Below are 20,798 nucleotides of genomic sequence, written 5' to 3' on the forward strand. Positions count from 1 at the left end.
TCACCTGCCATCATTTGTATTTTATGCAGTATCATATTTAGGTACTTTAGATAGGTGTTGTTGGAACCTGCTAAATATCACATTTTTCTCTCTTTTTTTTTGACTGCATCATTTTTTCTTTACCTCAAAGAAGTGAAATCTTATCAGAGGCGAAACGAATATTTTTGGAACAATTCAATCTCATGAAAATTTACTCCATCAACTTTTCAAATGTTTTTTTACAATTTTTATGCGAAAAGCAAGGATTTTTTTAATTGCTGTACCAACATGCGGAAATCAGAAAAACAATCTAATGAAGATTGTCACGTATTCTACTGGAAAGGATGAAGTATCACTGTTTAGAAGGACAAAAAGTTCCAACAGAGACACTACTTCAAAGTCTGATTAAAGTTCAACACTTAATTCATAATATGGCTTTTATATTGTCGCTTTTCAAAGAGGTGTGCTGCGAGGTACCAGTCAATCTTTGGAATGCAAGCTGATTATTTTGACATCATTTTATTTTTTTATTTTCTGTATAACCAGGCAAACGATGGGAAGTTCCAGCTTGTACAGTTGGCTGGAATGCTACGAGGGATTGCCTCTGGCATGCAGTACTTGAGCGAAATGAGTTATGTTCATCGAGATTTAGCTGCGCGCAATGTTTTAGTCAATGCACAACTGATTTGTAAAATCGCTGATTTTGGACTTAGTCGAGAAATAGAAAGTACCACTGAAGGTGCTTACACAACTAGGGTAAGTTTAGTCATCAAATTCAACTTTAATAAACGTTCGATAGAGCTTAAGGACATAAATAAGTTTTTCAGACGGAAAAACAATAAACTTTATAAGAAGAAAAACTAAACACCAATATAGAATAGGAATTCAGCAGTTCTAATATAGGGTTGCCGGCGGTCTGGAAAACCGGGAAAGTCCGAGAATTTGCAGCGGCTGGGAAAACTAAGGGGGAAAAAAGAAGGAGACAATGAAATAATAGGCGGACATTTTTTTTTTGGAAGGTCAGAAAAAGTCCGGGAACTAGACAATTTTGGAGTCAGGGAAAAGTCAGAGAGTTTGAAGTTGGAGAAATATTGGCAACCCTGAAATATGATTGTGTTCTTTTGGAATTTCTAGAAGCTTCATGATGCTGAGAGTCATCCCTGTGACTCTAATTGATGATGTATATATTTTTCAATCTTCAGCAAATTAAACTGGGGAAGTTTTATTCCTGTTGCTTGAGCTAGATGACTTCTTTTTTATCACAAGTTTCAACAGGTTTAAACAGTTCTTGTCAACTTTTACCCAGGCTTGAACTTTATAATATTAATGTTTTGATGTGGCTATTGCTTGCAGGGAGGTAAAATTCCAGTGCGGTGGACAGCCCCAGAAGCAATTGCTTTTCGTAAATTCACAAGTGCTTCCGATGTCTGGTCATTTGGCATTGTTTGTTGGGAAGTAATGTCCTACGGAGAGAGACCTTATTGGAATTGGAGTAATCAAGATGTAATCAAATCAATTGAAAAAGGTTATAGGTGAGTGTCTTGCTAATCAGAACCAAATCCAGTCACAACTTTTGCTGCATTTCTTAGTCAAAGTCCATTTGGCATCTTCAAATCATAACTGATTGCCTAACTCCCTGAAGTCATATTGGCTGTGACATGCAAAAATTTGATGATCCTGAAAATAAAGGAGGACAAGAACAAATAAAAAATTTTAAAAAAAATAAGTGAAACTTTCACAAAAAGCTATTCAAAGTTTACATTGAAATTATTATCTACCGTCTGGAGAAGTAAATGAAATTCAAATTGAAGGTCATACTTCATTTGAATCTGCAATTCTCTAAAAGACTGAAGGTTCAAAACTGAAAATTCAAGAAAAACTGTATCAATTGGTTTAAATAACCCACTCTGAGTCTTAAGAGTGCTAAAAAAGAAAAAAACATTAAAATGATTGATTAATTTATCAAATATCAACCCAAGATTCAGAAGAAGAAAAATCAACCTAAGATTTAAACCAAGTTGATCATAATAAAGTTTTTGTTGTTTCCCCCATACTTCCATTTCTGGGGCTTACATTTTTTTGAGAACAAACGATTTATTTATTAGTTGCAGGTCTAGTGCACTTCAGTATTTTGTATCACTTTCTGTAGAAAAATGGCAAAATTTCAAATTACAGGAATATTAACATTTGAAAACCTTCATCATTGTAATTTGCATGAATCTAGTAAAACTCTTTCCATAAGGTACCATTGTGGAGTTTTGAATTGTACAATATCCTCCTTATTATTTTTTAAGGTACAAATAACCACATAAAAATATAAATTACCCTTTTATAGATAATGTCAACTCTGTTGAAACTATGTTGCTTATGTTATCATGTGTCTAATTTATATTTCTCTGAATAGACTACCCGCTCCTATGGATTGTCCAGAAGCAATATATCAATTAATGCTAGACAGTTGGCAGAAAGAAAGAACGCATCGACCTACCTTCTCCTCAATTGTCAAAACCTTAGATAAGTTGATTAGATGTCCTGACACCCTTAGAAAAATAGCCCAAAATAGGTAAGTTGCTTTTTTTTCTTCTTTTTTTCAGAAGGTTTTGCTGAAACTTTGTTTCTAAGCTTTTTCTTATCTCATATTACTGTTAATTTTAGATGAATAGACAAAGGCTTGAGGAAGTCTTGAGGAGATGCATTCTGAACAAAAAACATAGGAAAGGCTTTCCTAATTACATTCGAACACAAAAACTAACTGATTTTCATTCAGTCCGCATTTTGCATTTACCAATTCGGCAATTCCATTTTTTTTTTTTTTTTTTTTTTAACCTTTTCACTTTAATGCATGCCTTTTCCAGCTTGCTAACAACCTTCATTGCTTTTGGAATGCTGGCTGTTGCATAATGTTTTAAAGTTGCTCACATTTTTTTTCATCACGGGAGCAAGATCAAATAAAGGAATTTTATTCAGTTTCAAGTTTTTACATTTCTCTCTGGTGCTTTTTAAACATAAAAACCTATATTGGGTTTTCTCCTTGTGGACCAAAGTTTTAAATCTTTAAATTTTGACTCTTTCTATTTTTTTGCTCATTATTTTTTTTGTATGTGTGTGTGTAGACGTCCACCTCCTCATAATCCTTATTATGTCCCTGTGACATTCAGGGCACCCAACTGGGTTTCATTTCATCATGAATAGTGTCTCTTGAGGTATGAGTCATCATAATTTTTCAATACACGAGCCCCTCCCCTATGTAAAACATACCACACACGTTTGTCCAATAATTGTTTTCTTCACAAGCCCCGCCAAGCCAGTTTTAAACCTCATAGAATTCCTATCAGTCACTCAAGCTTCAGTCTCTTATAATATATATCTCCCTACCAATAATTTTTTTTTCGCCCATTAAATTCAAACTTGTACCATTTTGATCGCCCATTTTGCTTGCCTGTGATTCTATTATATTTTCCTTTTTCCTTTTGCTTTCTTTCTCTTTCATCACATTTAGTATCAATCTTTCCTTCACGTTTTGGTAAATTTGCTTCAAAGCAAGGAGAGTTTCTACCACCCCTTGACAAAATATTAATTCCCAGGTGGAAATCCCTTAACTAGGAAAAAAGAAGATTTGTAGAAAGTTTTGCATTATTGAAGGTACCTATATGATTTTTTTTTTCTTTAAATAGAAGTGACATTCAAAAATTGCCACTGAAAAATGACCTCTCAATTTTATCATATTTAAAGAATCCCAGTCTCTGCTATGTTGCACAATCATTTCATCCTGTTTTATCATGAATGTTCATGTTAATTTTGACCCTCTCAAATCAAAACATACCTCAATGCCTTTTTCTCTTTTCTTCTTTTTTTTGCAATTTTTTTGTAGAAATTATCTTTTTTAATTATGGTATTAAAACAATGCGAACTTACCTACATAATTTTGTTGATTTGTCTTGAAAGAACCCAAAAGAGTTGCAAAGCCCTGACTGCGAATTTTGAAATTTTCACACTCAGAAAAGTTTTTTTTTTTTATCTTTTTAAATGTGTTTAAATTGATGAATAAGAAAAATACCTACATCTCAAGTTATCTATTTAAAAAAGCGACTTCATTTAGCTTAAATGTATGGCGTAGGTAACTGCTTTTAATTTGTCTTGAGAACTTGTTTAATTATAAAATTAAAATTTTATACACACTCTAATGATCAGTGAGACACTGTCTAGTGGAAAAATGCCAACTAAGATTTGCTATAAGCTTTCCAATAAACACAATTTTAGGGACTTGTTACAGAATGTAGACAGCAATATTCTGTTCAACATTTCTTGCCAATTTTTTATTTCTTTATCTATTTATGTTTTTTTACCTTTTAAATTGACTCTGATCACAGCCAAAACTGATCTGTCTAGACTCCACAAATGTGTATTCTTGGTTTTCTTTTAATAAATCCTTTTGATTTTTTTTCCGTAAGCATCTGTATTCAAGTGTGAAATTTTATTTTTTTCTTCCAGGACGGCCAATCCCTTAGCTTCTGATGCACCAGACATGACCCAGTTTTCATCAGTCAGTGACTGGCTTAGCTCTATAAAAATGGCGCGGTATCTGGAAAATTTTGAGCGAGCAGGAATAACTAGCATGGAGGCTGTTGTGCGATTGACCGTTCAAGAACTCACGCTCCTTGGCATCACTCTAGTCGGTCACCAGAAGAAGATAATGAACAGTGTGCAAGCAATGCGTGCTCAGATTTCTGCTAACTTGTCAGAAGGCTTCCTTGTTTAGGTCTCGCTTCACTTGAATTTTCATCTGTGATTAAATTTTTTAACAGTCTCTCGACTCCTATGTTTTTCTCCTAATTTTATTCCTGTAAATGACTAGATTGTAATTAAATTTTATTTATTGAATTTTTTTTATCAACCTAACATAAATAATTGCTGTAAATATGTCCATAATTTATTCTTGTCTGTGTTAAAAACTTTATCAGCGTAAACATATTATTATTTTTTTTTACACAACCATCCTCTATAAATTTTAGTTATGATTTTGAGCCGTATGGATAAAAGATAAAAATGAAGGGAGAATTTGATTGAAAGCCAGGTTTTATCAGTTTGCAGAGATTGTGTGATTCCTGCTTTGTTGGATGGTACCAATGGACGTTGATCTTGAAGTCTCATTGATTTTTTTAAACTCAATTTTTATCATAGAGCTCAGGAAAGCTTCTTTAAAGAAAAGTAATGAAGATAAAAAGTATCACTCTCAAAGGGATGAATTCATCCTATTTTTTCAAGTATAACTTTCAAAGCATCATTCTCTTCTCATGATCATAGCTAGGGGGTCCTGGAGGGAGAGAGGGAGCCTTTTCCCCAGAAAATCTATAATTGTACCCATGTAGTCGCTCAATACCAGTACATCCCTGTGAGGGTAATAGCAACTCTTGCATCTTCCCACTCCTGGTTTGGCTTTAAAACCTTTGTAAAAATTCTAATTTTTGTCATCTATTTTTTTAAATATGGTAAAATACAGAATCATTGAAATTCAGTTTTGCCACCGAACCTAAATGTGCATTGAAGTGGAAAAGAGGCAAAATCAATAATATTTATTTATTGCATGATTAAATAGACAGTTGCAGAACTTTCATACTAAGGCTTCACCAAACCTGTGAAATTGTATAAAATTATGTCTGCAAGTTAATCATTGGTTGTACAATCCTAATTTTTACATACCCTAGTTTTTTGTTTTTCTACCCGTCTAATTTGTATATTTTGTATATAATTGAGAATGATTTTTATCTATGTTTTTAAGTATCCATGAAGGACAATTTTTCCTGTTCAACAAAGCTTAAATTGATTTGTTTTACCATGTAAATTGTACAAAGAGTTCATGTACCATATTGTAATTTGACTCTTCTTGTAGGATTTAATTTGTGTATAGATTGAATTTTGATTTAATGGATGACTCTTCTGTTTACTAGAGCATCATTTATCGTTTTCAAGCTTAACTGAAGCTTCTTTGACTGTCTCGTGAAACTTTGATAGGTATTTGTTTTCAATGAAGTAGCTTTCTCGAAAATGTAACAAAATATCACTACCAATTGGATAGATTAAAGCAAGACAGCCATTTGTGCACCGGCAATATTGAAGACAGACATACCCACATAACTTTGCTGCTTTGAAAAAATTGCTAATGAAACTTTAATTTTGAGCTAAAACATATTTTAATTGAAAATTCTATCACTGGAACCTACTCTTGTTGCAATTTCAAAATATTCTGCTGTCTAAAAATGATTCAGATGTTGTAAAATGGATTAATGCCTCATAAATCAACTATTCCCAAGCTCTAGGAGTTTGTGTTGACTCTAGATGAGAGCATTAAATAAAAAAACTTCCATGAATCATTATTCTTACCTCTTATTATCATCATTTTCAGTTCGCAATGTTTAGATTCTTTGCAAATCCTTTGAACCAAGTTTGATAATTGCATGTATGTATGTAATAGACTGAATTCAGATTTAAAAGATTTCATTTTTCTCACCGATGTACTCACAGTATTTTTAAAGGTTGTAAAAAAAAGTTCAGAACTTCTGAGGAACTAGTAAAAATGAATATTTACTCTGTGTGATATAGCACAACAAGCTGTCCTATCTGGGTTCCTTTAATATTTAAGTAGACAAATGTGTCTTACAAGTTTAAGAAGTGCCATTCTTTGGTGATGATAAAATTATTCAATACATCTCTCAAGCTCATTAACTCTACCTCTCAAGTTAAGTGAAAGCAGGTTATAATGGTAATGATGAGATCAATAATAAAAAGGAAGTGATAAACAAACACAATTATTGAACTATTGCAATGAGAGAGACTTTGAAACCTCTAATTTTTTTCTTCATTGTTTAGAGGATGCATTATTTTGAAGAAGCTGCCCGGTTTCAGAAAACACTAAACAAACCATACAGTTCTGCCACTCTCAAGCTTCTCATGGTTTTTTCCATCTTGAACAACGATGCCATCTGTCCTTTTCTCTACCTCTGTACAAGATTATATAAATATCGACACTTTTATTTTTCTACACTGCCCTGTTACACTGTTACAGACTGAAATTGTTTTCAAGTTCAGTGCATTCACGTACTATGTATATTTTACAAGTTGAAATCTCAATAGAAATAATTTTATTCCTCAGTCTCGGCTCCACTGCATCTTGTTTTTTTTTGTTTTTTAGTAGAATATGTTTCGATGATGAATTTTTGTATCTTACAGCTTACCAATATCTGTCATATTTTACAGTCATTAAATTCAGAGGAAGGCTTTTTTCAACTTGAAATGATTATTCATCAGAAAAACATGCCCAACTCTATGCTGCCCTTAATTGATTTAATGAACCTCTCAGCATTTCATTCTTGATGAAAACAAACTGAATTTAGTATTTTCCAGATTCAAGTGCATATTTCGTCCGCATCATCATCTCTCAGATTTTGATCAGGATCTGAGAATACATGAAAACACTGAAAGCTATGAGCTAAGGCTTGGAAAGGATTTTTTCCTTTCAGAAAAATATATCAAATTGATAACATATTTTGGCTTATCTCGATTCATTTGAAGCTCCTTTTACCCCAGACACACTGCCAGTAATTTTATCTTTACGAACTTTTAGATACTCTTTGAAGTGATCAATCTTTGCCTTAAGTATTTGTTAACGAATTATAAAGGCGGGGATTTGTTTCCGGATTCCAAAGCTTCTAGTTTATCACTCATTATTACATTTGAAAATGAAGGAATACCTCTGCGTGAAACTTTTAATAACTTCTTCCAACAAATCTAAATTACTCGAACTAAGCTATTTAAAAAAAAAAAAAGATGATTAATTTTCTCAAACCAAAATGAAGCAGAAACCACATGATTTTGCGAAGTTAGGTAAAGAAATGCTTTTGGTACAAAGAAATGTATCAGCACTCTCCGCAGAGCCATTTCCTTTTCCAATGGTTTTGTGATTTTTGCTTCCTATTTTGTAACGATAAAATTTCAGGATTCCTAGTGCATCACTTATTTTCCTTCAATTCAGCTTGTGCCACCCTAAAATATTGGAGGCTCTTGAGCTTTGAGAGTAAAGAGCAGTCTTTCAGGGTTAAATCTTTTGGATTTATAGCCTAATAACCTTGATATTAACCGTCCATAGTGATTCCAAAGAAATTTTACCTTCCTTGTAAAACCCAGAGCAAATATTAGTGATTTTCCGAAGTTTCCTTTTTTTATGATGCATACTATCAAGTAGTGTGTGATACCTATTCAATATTATTGTCTAATAATTATTTGTTCAATGTGACGAGACTGACATACCTGTAAAAATTTATGTGAGCTATAAATGTAATTGTCAATTTGAATGTATGAAAGAAGTTTGTAAATCAAAATAATAAATTTGAATAATTTTTACTTTGTCTCCTTCCTTTAATCTCTCAACCTTCTGCCTTTTTTTGTTTCTGTTTCATGAAGAACAAGACTTGCGGAACGAAAATTACTGAAATCAACTCCTAACTGAGATAATAACATTTTTAGTATATATTAGTTATGGAATTTTGAATTCCCGTAACCAATGTAAACTATAGAGAAACCAATAATGTACTTGAATCATTTTTTTGAACCAAAAATTGATCCATTTTAATTATGATGTAAAATCGACCATAGCGAAAATTGTGAAAATTAAAATTGACCCTACGGAGCCCCTGACCCAAGGTACGAATTTAAGTATTCCAGTACACGTTTCTTCACCGGAATTTCACAGAAACCACGATTCGCGCCATGGCAATTACTGAAATTAACTCCTTATTGAGATATTGACCCTTTTTCTTTTGTACATTGATTATGGAAAGTTTTAATTCTTGGCTTACAAGAAGGACAATACTTTACGGGAGTCAAATCACACAATATAACAGTCTTGGCAGGTTTTGTAATCGATGAATGTACATTCCCCACCTCATGTTTTTCTAAATGCAACAGAGGAGCCAAAGCACCGAGGCTGAGGTTGCCAAATTTTTACAATGTTAAGGTGATATTTTGTGATCGTATTGACTCATGTAGGCTTCTGTTTTTTCAAGAGAGCAAGTTTGAATTTGCGCACAAAATTCGTAAAAATATCTTCGTTACAAATTGATTTCAGTTATTTTTGCTGCGCGAATCATGTTCTACGTGAAATTTTAATAAGGAAACATACAGCAGAAAGCTTAAATTCACACCCTTTCTAGTGGTCTATTGGAGAAAATGAGTTAGCAGTAGTTTCCAGCAAGATCCACCGAAAAGATTATTTTGGATGAATCACTAATTTTTCATTAACTTTCGGCGGAAAGTTTTGAATATACGAAAAAAAACTGTAAACAAACAGATTAATTTAATAAGCAAATATTTTATTACAATAAAACTGAAACAGTACACAGGTATGATGAAACCAAAAGCTAAAACACATTCGCTTAAAAACTGGAAACAGGTTGATTACAATGAATTTGGATAATACAGAAATGAATTGGGATTACATTCTTTGGTATTGAGTGCATAAGTGGACTAGCGTGACAAAACATATAAAAAGTTCCCCTTTCTCAAGTCTCTTGTAAATCTTAGAGCTTGCGTCCAAGATTAATCTTTCTTCAAGATCAAACTTATCTCATTGAGGAGGGATCGTATGATTCAAACCGCAATTAACAAGATTAAAGGAGGCCATAATAAGCCAACTGAAAAAGAGATGATTATCTTCTATTTCTGGCTCGATTCCAAAAAAGATATCAGAATGACTTAAACATTTTCAGTCCAACTCATTGAGCCCAATGAGTAATTCTTGGAGAAATTAAATATTTAAAAAAAAAAAAAAAAAATTGATGATTTATCTGAATATTTAGGTTGCCTTGAAAGTTGATTTAGTTGATGGAATGGGCCACTAGACAAGGGATGAAATTAAACACTACGTAAAGTGTTTTCTCTTCAAAATTCGAAAGGAAATTACACAACACGACAGGAAGTCTGGAGATCAACTCCTAAACAAGATAAACATTGGTTAAATGGCAAAAGTACTCTGGCGTCATTTGTATATCTTTGTTAAAAATACTTGTTAATAGCGTTAATACTTTTTCAGGAAAGATTTCCGAATTTCCTGTTGAGTGAATCGTTTTTTACAAAAAATTTGAAAAGGAAACATATTACGTTTTCTTCTCATTTAGACCTTGTCTAGTCGTTCATTCTGAATTTGAAGTGTTTTTCAATTTTCTTAACGCATTTCAATCTTACTTTACAAAAGGAATCATTTGTTGGTTTATTTCAGTAAAAGTTTATTCCAAATCCAATGGAATGAAACTGTCCAATTTTTTAATACTTCTTTGAGAGCCTATTTCAACCTCCTTTGATAAGAGTATAAATCATACGTCCTCTCCTGTTAGGAAAGGAATTGATTATAAGGCAACAATGGATACAGCTCTTAAATCTTACAAAATCTGCGGAAGTAATCAATGTGAATTCAATGGACGATTGGACTCATTTGCATTAAATCCTTCATACATTTAGGAAACTACCAAAATTCAATTTGTTGAATAAAACACTATTTTTTTTACAGGAACCCCTCTTTTTAATTTGAAAGGACATGACTGAAAATGAACTAGGATCCAGATTTGTTTATGATAGCCATGCAAGATATGTGCATCTTCAGAGGAACTGTTCCTCAGAAACATCTCAGTTTTCACTTTCAGAATTCATTGAAATACTGGTATCATTTCCCTATACTTGTGCTTAAATAGAAGGATTGGAAACCTATCTGTAATTGTCCGTTAGATTCTAAAAATATGAGATAATTAAATGAACGACTCCAACAGCAAAATCAGCCGCACTGCTCAGCAATATGACTACTGTTGAGCAACTGTTCCTAGGTTTGACCTGAAGTAAAATGATGCTGTAGAATGAATTTTTGAGTCCATACTTCTGACAGTAATGATCATTGCTTCGATTATAATAATGGTAAAAAATTTGAGGATGTCTCTGTAGTTTATCCAGAAAACTAGGCTTAAAAATATTTAATGAATCAGCTAGTTGCTATTAAGATGTACTCAAAATATTTTAATTCTGACAGGTTGAAGGCACACTGTTGGGCAATGTTGCTGGCAAAGAAAGGGCACAAAGCTGATGCATGACATTAGATGACAGTGCACTGTTTGCAAGAGATATACCTTCATAAGGATTAGAGCACAAGATTCTAAATCCCTGGATAGCTGCAAATCTATGCATTTCTCTTTACAAATTGTTGATTCTTGGCACGCTGCTTGCTGTTGAACTACCCTTTGCTAAATAATTGTGTGCAACGTATATCAGCAGTGCAACTGCAGGACATATACCTCATCTCGGTTTGCAACATTGCACGCTCCCTGTCATACTCCATTTTTTATATGGAATAATACTCAAAATCATTTCTCTAAAAATTTTCTGATTTTTCTTTCAGTGGAAAGAATACACAATGAAAATTTCAAGCAATGAGGTTAAGTTTGTTCACTTTTAATAAAATAAAATGAGAGCGAAGATTTTGACACACCACAAGTGAGACACGCATTCCTGTAGATCCACTGCTATGTAAAGGTATGTGCAATATTTAAAAATGGCCGGTCCGTGCACAGCATTCATTCCAACGATTCTGTTTCAGGGATTGTTTTGAACATAAATCGTAAAAGATGTACTCGGATCAATTTTTCAATGTAATATACCTGATGCCACCCTGATCATTTTGAATGAACGTTGCCATGAAAACCACGAGTCATCTATTTTCATATACTTAGTACGGTATTTTCAAAGTAAGAAACTAAAATATTAGAATGTGAATACAAAGCTCTAACTTAGTATAGCAAAAGTAGTTATCACTAAAAGATTTAGATCACAGTTGCATAATTACATCATCATTATTAGTATTATTAAGTAACTCTATGTCCTAACTCTTAATCGGCATCCTACCATGTAAGCATTTTTTTAACACCTCACTCTTAGGAATAAAGAAGAATCTTACTGTTAGATACTGTGGACATGTGTCCATTGGAGGGGCCAAAAGGGGGGGGGGGTAACAGGTCAGGTAGAGGGGGCAATTCTCTTCCAAAAACGATTAAAGTTTCAACCACCGGTTCTTTCCACCACCTCATTCTGTATCTTCGAAAATACCTCAGTGGATCAACATCCATTTTTTGCATTTTTTGAATAGAGGGGAAAAAAAATAGAACAATTTGAAAAAAAAAATACATAAATTACTCAAAAAATATCAACCAATTGAAATGTGTTTCATCATGTGAAAAGTTTTTCAGATGGAAGTCTAAAATTTTGGTAAAATCAGAATTGATCATTGTGTGACAAAACTCACAAACACAACTACGCCAGAAATTCAAAATTTTCTTTCATTGCAGTTCACTGGTAATCAAGAGAATATCCATAAACATTTCATTTTTGAGATCGAAAATGCCCAATATCATCACACAATACAAGGGAACTTTGAGCGTCTGATATACTTCAAATTTTTGAGCTGTCATCAGGTTTTTCACAATTTTCTTGAACTACTAATGAATTAATTCAGGCTGGCAGAAACATCCATGCCATGTCCCATGCCATGACTACTGCCCCTTGAAAAACGAGGGAGGCAATGAAAAATGAAGAAGTCATGGGTAAAAATCGGAAGGACAGCTCAAATCGGTGTTAAAGCCATTTTATTTTCAAAATTGCAAAAAGTCTTCACTATGGAAATTCTGGGGAAAAGGGGTTTTTTAGCTGGAAAGCTAGGAATCTACTACATTCCTGAATTAATTAAAAGCATATTTTGGTAAATTTTACGAATGGATCATGCAATTTAAGCAGGCTTTAGAGCGGCTTTTCAAAACAAATTCAAGAATTTCCAGCCTTCCAGGACTTAAGTTTTCAAGGACTTAAAACGAATAATATACCACCAAGGAGAAGATTTTGGAAGCGTTTCATTCAAGTAATTGTTTTCTTTGCAAAATTGTGATAAGGAAAATAAAAAATTACAGAGCGTGGATGAATATAACATAATGGTGGAAATTTCTGACTATAAATGGAAAAAGAAGACCAAAAAAAAAAAAAAAAAAAAAAACACTCCATAAAACAGGATTTTAATTTTCTTTCTAAATCTGCACTGTTCTTATTTTTTGCTACGTTTTTCATTTCACTGAAAAACTGGATAAATTAGAACTCATATCCACATGGTAGAGGAGCCAAAAAAAATGATTTTTGCCGCAGGTTTGACTAGACTTAAGAAGTAAGTAAGTTTGAAAAAAGGAAACCGAAAAGGATTGAAAGGTTTACGAGGAAGCTAAAGATGGGATAGTTGAAATATTAGCCACGGTAAATAGGAGATTGAGAGCAGTAAAAAAGTTGGGAAAATAAATTAAGACTAAACTATGAAATATGAAATTGTTATTTAACCATGTTATATTACAAACCTTGAATCTATTCAGTCTCATTTCTGCCATTTTCATTCACAGGTTGTGGGAACCTTCTGTATATACCTTGCAAAGGAACGTGTAATAATTCAACTAATTCCAGAAAGTTAGGCTCTGCAAAAGAAAGACAGAAAATCTGTTTACTACTAACGCTGCGTATTAGAGTATTTGGTATATCCTTCTATCCCTCTACTTACTACTACTTGGCACTGCATTGCCCATGCACTTCACATAGGTTCAAAAAAAGGATCAACGCTTCATTTTGATTTACAGATTTTATAGGAACGATTGGAATGTTAAGGAACGATTGAAATGGTGTTACAGTGATGCGTTTTTAAAATATTAGATCTGTAGAAAATTTATAGTTCTCTATGATTCATTTTGAGACCAAACTGCACTAAGTATGCAAAATTAAGGCAAATTAAAAGCTTCTATAGACTGATTAATGGCACACATCAGCAAGGTTACTCCTGTGAAGTTAGCTTCTTTTTTTCTGATATGAAGACTTTCGACTTGGTATAACATCAAGTTCAAGCAAAACTTCCTTCAGATTCGATTATTTAAAGTCGACCCCATGCAAAGAGGAGCATGATCATTTCATTTGATGATACAAATCAGGAGCTTTAAACGTACATTGAAATAATGCTTGCATTTGTCTAAAGAGACATACGCTTGATAAAGCTGCAATGAAAACCAGTGGAACTGAAAAATTATGCGCTGAAAACTCCCTCCAACTGCGCGGTCCAACAGCAGTCTTTTTCCCTCTCCATGCTGAGCGCTGCTCCTCTCTCTACTTTTTCCGATTCTTTCTACTTTTTCAGCACCGTTGTAACTGTGGCTCCTTCTGATCTCCGCTTTTCTTCTTTTCCCAGAATTCCCTCTCACTGTCTCCCACATTCTCGGGAGCTTGAGAAAGTCTAATACTTTTTTTTTCATCTTTAGAGTAATTTCATACTATTCTTCACTATTGATTCAATGTGGATCAACAAATTTGTGAACTAAATGGTTTCAGGGTGGAAAGAGAAGAAATGCCCGGTTTTTAGGATTGATTCCTTGATTTTCATGATAATAATTCATTCCTTCATATTGCAATATTTCCCCCGTTTTTAGCTCTGAAAAATCTTACAAAAAAGGAGGGAAAACAAGTCGATAAAAAAGTTACCTTTTTCAGGAGATATTTCACCATGACGAATCAAAAAATCTAGAACAACCGGACAACTGGTGGTCTTGAAATCAGGAGTGAAACACCTTTCTAAGACCTCCTGAAATACAGATATTGAGTTTAACAAATGGGAAGATTGATATTACACAGAGAATGAGTTGTAAATTGTTTTGAGTGGGAGGGAATGCGAAAATAAAATACGTAATAACATAAAAACGGATGGATTTCAGAGGTTTAACCTTTTTAATTAATGTAATCAAAAACTAAAAATTTTAACTGAATATCGAACATTTCAGCAAGGTAAAGCTTACAGCTTACAGGAAACTTTCAGCTTTGTGCATTGCATGTTACAGAAAATTCCACTGAACTTTTGAGATTGTACATGAAGTATATTGAAATTTGGATCAGAAAGCTTTTTATTTTTCTTTAAATTTCTTCTAACTGGGTCTGGGTGATGTTTTTCTAAACTGAAGATAGGAACTTACTTTGGCAGGTAGTAATTCAAATTTATCAACTTCCCCGTCATTGTTGGTTGGAATGAAGTCAACAGGAAGTTCAAGATCAAAAACAAACTCCGTGTTTGGAAACAAGCCTCGTTCACTCTCGAAGTAAAAGCTGAAAAAAGAACACTAGGATATGAACTAAATAGTGGCTGCACACAGAAACTGAGAGCTATAGAAAAAACTGCGAGAAGCTCTTGAGGTGATGAGGAGGGGAAGTCAAAGGAGAACCTCTGTTATTGATCCTTTTGTATTTCAGGTCTTCTGCATTTGAGGGAAAAAAGTGCTGAAGGAGAAAAAAGAAAGTATGCACCTCCAAATCTGTTGAGGCTCATTTTTCAACAGGTAGGTTTTGCATCATGGCTACAAAGTCCACCAAGAAAAACCTGCAGGAAACGGAGGAGAAAAATCTTTGATAAAATTTTGAAAGCAAATCATTCCCTCCGAGCCATTTACACAAGTCTACTAGTCAAAAAGAAGTTTTAACAGAATTTTAGCCTCCTCCAGATGCTCAAGCTGACTGCTGACACAATAGTCTGGGGGTATTGATGCAGGTGTTGACTGTTGAACCTCAAAGATTCACAGGCTGATGACTTTTGATCAACAACTCCAAATCAACTCTCACCGAAAAGTAAGGCTTTCTCACAATTTTATTTACTTTTTACTTTCTCGTTTTTATTTTCAACAGTCAACACCCACATTGATACCCTCAGACTGATGCTCCAGTTAATGCCTCTGTAAGGGGCTATTACTTGGTTCTATTCAAACTCTTGCGGAAAAATTTCATGGTAACTGGGTTTTTCCACTATTGATTCCTGTGAATTTTATTGTATCAGAGCACATTAAAAGAAAGATACGACTGTGGTTCTTTATTTTTAGAGGAAACTCCTTCACAGAAAGCAGTTGAGAAATGTCTTTGAGGAACGGCTAAGAGTGCAGTGAGGAATGAAAAATAATTAGTTGAAACTTACGAAACACAGCCACCTGATTTTAAATTGGCCAACAACTCTCTGGGAATCGAAGCCTCTTCCTCTGCCTCCTTGTGAGCAGTTTCAAGGACACTATATCCACAGGATAAGCCACCGCCTACCTACAAAACGAAACAAACAGGCATACAGGCTTTTTGATCGTGAAAGAAATAAGCAAAGAGTCACTGATCACAAGATACAGATAGATACATCAAATTATTTTTATCAAGTTAATTTATCTGAGCCTTGTAATTGTCGATGGGCGAAGTGTGAAACTTCATCTTCAACTTGCATCATCATTGCGATGCTTCAAATTTCAGCTCCTTTTACATTTTTTTAAATAAAACAAGCAAACTTCATAACTTTAATTGCCAAAACCCTCCTTTGACTTTGATTTTTCCACCCTTGACACTGTGAGACACTCAGAGCTACAACTCAAGGGAAAAATAAAAAAAATATAGACAACTGATGAACAGAGAGAATGTTTACACTTGATAACAGCAAATAGTTCAAGTAAAATAACCATTTCTAAAATAAGAAAAATTTTACACACCATATTGTCCCATTTTCCAGGCCAAGTCTGCTTAGTGGGTGACCTTCTCTGCAGCCATAAACATAAACCTTTTTCTTTATCCATGACATAGCCATTGATATCCACACCATAGTTACAGACACCAAATAAACCTGAAAAATGATTAGGAAGCTTTTCTAAAGTATCGCAAATTGTTTTGATGGGAAAACTGCTGAACTTTAGAAAGATGGCTGCCGAAAATTTGAGCAAGAGAGGAAATTGCATCCCTTAAACTAAAAAGCTACTAGACTTTACATTAAAGTTCGCAAATTATCAACTAATTTTAAGCTGAATTCAAAAGAGGAATAAAAACGCTTCACGTTACCAAATCAACAGAATTTATAGGCCTGCTAAAAAATTTCATTTTAAAAAGTGGAATTTTTTTTTGAAGTCAGAAAACTATTTTCTTCGACAGGATAACAAAAAGGCAGGGAGAGTGGCACTCATTGAGGATTGTATTCACAAAATTACAAAAACACTGCTCCCTATGTTGGATATGTGGCCAGTAATATCGCACCATTAAAAACTTTCAAAATGATCCATCATTGCCAGATCACGATGGTCCAAAAATTTGATGGTTTTGATGGTTGCTCAAGACAAAGGCTGAAGCATTTGAGTGATCCAGTGTTTTAATATTAAGAGTCTCTGATTCATCTTCAAATTAGCATTGGTAAAGTGCTATAGAATTTCATAACACGGTTGTGTTCTCATAAGTTGTCTTTGTAACCAGTCGTTCAGTTTGTTTTCCTATGGAGGTCATTCTCAAGTATTTCTAAGGATTGTCAATCTTACAATTAAAATAAATTCATCAGATAGAGTGAATAAGTCTGAGTTGTAGATCAAACGAGGTCAACTAACAAGAGGATAAATTTTGGAATAACTATTCAAGAAAACCATACATCCATCTTATACAGTATATTAGATTCACATAGATATTAGAATATAAATATACATCTGATTCCTAGATCAGAGGGGAGAAACTAATAGTAAAGATACATTTTGAATTGACTTACAGGTCGCAGAGCGTTCCATTTTCAGCAGCGGTTCATGACAGAAGCTTGGTCGGACTTCATAACTCTGAAAAATGAATAGAGTTTCAGGGCAATAGATAGGATCTTCTCTACAGAGAATTGACATGATTCATTGACCTACTTAAAATCGATTTTGGTTTCAAATTATTGTAAAGTATCACCCAGAAGGTTGTTGCTTTAAAACTGAGAAAAAAAACTGAGTGAGACTCATACGTCTTCGACCATGTTGAAAAATTCTCCTTGAAGGGAAAAATTATACATGCTCTGTACAGGTCTGGTGTTAGATGCATGCTTATCTAAAAAGTTGATGGTTCATTCTCATTAAAGCACTAATTTACCCTACAACTTTTACATTAGAGATTGACAGATTTTTCGGGTTTTGGATGTTTTCTTATCCAAAATAAAACATACAATAAATAAATAGGTGTACTGATAGGTTTTGGTAAGGACCCTGCACACCTCTTGAGGGAAAGTGTGCCATGACGTATCCTTAATTTTTTTGTAGAATTAGATTCTCTTCAAGATGCTGAGTAAAAGTTATCATTGCGCCGACTTTCAACGATGCACCGTTTTCGCAAAAAAACGGCCGAGAAGATTCAATTATTCGGCGATAAAGAGCCAGAGAGATTCTTCTTTTCAGCACTTAAGTGAACGGTCGGCTGTGTGTCAACAAGGAAATCTGTGGAACTCCAGCACCGGGTGGCAGTCTTATCTCGGATTTAGCATGCCGTTTTGCTCAACCACCCAAATCAGTTTCTCTTTCTCTGCCACGTTCTATTCACCTCTTCCCTATGTCTCTAAATTGAATGCTTTGTTCTTTTGGATTCATGGTCGCCGAATAATTGAATCTTCTCGGCCGTTTTTGCAAAAACGGCGCATTGTTGAAAGTTTGGCAATGATAACTTTGGATCAGCATCTTGAGGAGAATCGAGTGTAATAAAAAAATTAAGGATCCGTCATGGTGCACTTTCCCAAAAGAGGTGTGCGGGGTCCTTTAAAAAAATTGTTGAAAGGTTAAAAGACATCGTTTTCTTTTCTTGTGATCTTTGGTTCAGCAGAAAATATTTAGAAGATGAAAGGAATACCTCATCCCTCCATCCTTTGAGGGTGATGAATGTATTAGTAGATCTACATTCTCTCAAAAACTTTTCAACTTGGGTACTTCGTTCGGAGTAGTCTCGAAACGCAGGATTCAGAATGACAGCATGAGGCTGAACAAGAAAGATTTCAGGATACTTCAAGAGGTGATTAGTAACATCTGGACGCACTAAGCCAACTTGACAGTTTCCGACGAAAAAAGGCCTGCAGTCACCTTTCTCGAAACCTGAAAAATATGAAAATGAAAGTGTCAGTCCAGGTAATGAAAATATGATTAAATTAATTACTCGTTTCTCTCAAATAAGTTTGCATTCTTCTAGGTAATGTGTGACACTAAGTCAGCTGTTATTGTTAACAGTTGAAAGAGAATACAAGATCTTCTATCTCACTCTCAAGGTATTCGTTAAATGGGGACTCTAACAGTAGCAAAAATTATTACTCTATCTGCGCAGTTCAAATTTCGATGATTCGGAGGGAAAGATACAGGACAATTTTATGCATAGGCATACACTGACTTGATCTTGATCTGACTCGATCTTGACTCAGCTGAGGCGCTGTTATCAAATGCTTGCACGATAGCGAGGTTATGATTTTATTTACAAACGTTAATTATTCACTCTTGGTAAAAGTGCATTGGATCTTTAAGCAGCACTGATTCGTGGTAGCACAAAAAGCGCAAACAATATACTCTTAGGTACGAGCTGTAACAATGCTTTCTAGAAGAAGTTGGTGAACTTTTGCATTTATTAGTTCACGACAGAATACTAAGCAAGAAGCTGCGGCAAATTAGCAGCAGTCGAAAAGTCTGATTAGGTGGAGTTGATTCTAAGCCCATAAAAATACATTTACGAAGAATGAAGAACAACTGACCTGATAGATAAAAGTTATTAAACTTCTGAGCTAATTTAAGAAGTTTGGAGCCAGATATCTCTTTAGCAGCCATCACATAGGGAAACTCTTTCCATCAAAACAAAAAACCTTGCTGATAGGCACACAAGCAGGTGAGAGATGATACCGAGCTTGAGCAGATTAAAAAAAAAACACTAACTCTAGAATAATTAGATTCGTACTCAGCAGAAACGCACGCTGTTTTTATTGAAAAAGTCATTCAATTTTAAGTAACGTAGCAAGTAAGTTGGAAAATGGACAGCAGTCTATGAGTCGGCCTGCAACGGTTGCACACACACAAGGAAACTTATGGATGGAATGGATGCATTGCACATGACCCGTCATGCATCGAGAAATTCTGCGAACCTGCAAAAAAAGCATAAAAGACGCCACTAGCGCCACAATCGATGAAACAGGGTACTCCCGTTGAAAAGAGGCGCGAAAGTTCAAATGAGGAGCTTGGAGAACGGGACGCATCAGAGTAGTTTTCTTTAAGGAATTGAGATATTAATGACTTCATCTAAAACGAGTCATGAAATATATTCTGTGAAAAACGAATTACTAAAATTCAATTTTCAAACATCAAAAAGTGAGTATGAACTTTCTTTCCACCATAAAGCTCTTTTCAATTTTGAAACTTTTAACAGGTATTTCTTGAAATAGCAAAAACTGCACAAGTGCACCTCGTCCTCAAAACCCTTCAAATAAGGGACTATAAGGGGCTTGGAGGAAAAAGCGTATAAGTGCAATGTTCGAAAAAAATTGAGATATTAGTAATTTCAACTAAATCTAACTTTGAAATAAATTCTGTGAAAACTTCACCAGTAAAATCCAATTTTTAAGCATCAAAATCTAACTTTGAACTTTCTTTCCACCATAAGTCATCATATAACTTAGAAACTTTGAGCACATTTCTCTCAAAACAGCAACAACTGCACTTATGCACCTTGTCCTTTAAGCCCCTCAAATGGTCTTTAATAAAGCTGTACTGCACCATAGTCCAACTGTAGTTGAATATGCGAACAAGATATAAGGTCAATCCTTTCAAAAGTTGTTTCACAAAGATTACCCAAAATTACACTTTGGGTCCTCATGGTTTTAAAAGTGCAGAGTGAGGAGGATAATTTTTTTGACTTGTAAAAGTATCGCACGCACTCTTTTAAACATCATACCTATT

At 34.2% G+C, this 20,798-nt stretch overlaps 2 protein-coding genes across 13 annotated transcripts in view; one reads left to right on the forward strand and one right to left on the reverse strand.

Moving 5' to 3' along the window:
• Positions 1-8,376, forward strand: part of Eph (Eph receptor tyrosine kinase) — a 437,826-nt gene extending 429,450 nt beyond the window's left edge. For 11 of the 12 annotated variants that reach the window (XM_019047129.2, XM_019047123.2, XM_019047130.2 and 8 more), the window contains 4 exons: positions 526-735; positions 1,333-1,511; positions 2,384-2,542; positions 4,471-8,376. In XM_019047129.2, coding sequence (XP_018902674.1) covers positions 526-735; positions 1,333-1,511; positions 2,384-2,542; positions 4,471-4,738 — 816 coding nt within the window. In that variant the 3' untranslated portion in view covers positions 4,739-8,376. Of the gene's footprint in view, positions 1-525; positions 736-1,332; positions 1,512-2,383; positions 2,543-3,092; positions 3,183-4,470 lie in introns of all 12 variants that reach the window. The other variant, XM_072300093.1, reaches the window with a different exon arrangement.
• A 947-nt stretch (positions 8,377-9,323) lies between these two features.
• On the reverse strand, positions 9,324-19,953 carry LOC109034156 (uncharacterized). Its single transcript, XM_019047157.2, has 8 exons — positions 19,604-19,953; positions 18,721-18,959; positions 17,618-17,681; positions 16,587-16,717; positions 16,037-16,155; positions 15,051-15,180; positions 14,566-14,665; positions 9,324-13,517 (listed from the first exon to the last, which is right to left on the reverse strand). The coding sequence occupies exons 1-8, from the start codon at positions 19,674-19,676 to the stop codon at positions 13,411-13,413; spliced, it is 963 nt and encodes a 320-aa protein (XP_018902702.2). The 5' UTR covers positions 19,677-19,953; the 3' UTR covers positions 9,324-13,410.
• Positions 19,954-20,798: the final 845 nt, after the last annotated feature.

Source organism: Bemisia tabaci, chromosome 4 (assembly GCF_918797505.1).
Source record: "Bemisia tabaci chromosome 4, PGI_BMITA_v3".
NCBI classification, from domain to species: domain Eukaryota; kingdom Metazoa; phylum Arthropoda; class Insecta; order Hemiptera; family Aleyrodidae; genus Bemisia; species Bemisia tabaci.

What these genes read in the sequence shown, in the direction of transcription:
- LOC109034156 (XM_019047157.2), bottom strand. Translation starts at nt 19,676, where the DNA reads ATGGCTGCTAAAGAGATATCTGGCTCCAAACTTCTTAAATTAGCTCAG. An exon ending in TAATAACTTTTATCTATCAG is followed by an intron (nt 18,960 to 19,603) that starts GTCAGTTGTTCT and finishes CATATTTTTCAG; the next exon opens with GTTTCGAGAAAGGTGACTGC. An exon ending in TTGAATTACTACCTGCCAAA is followed by an intron (nt 14,666 to 15,050) that starts GTAAGTTCCTAT and finishes TCTGTATTTCAG; the next exon opens with GAGGTCTTAGAAAGGTGTTT.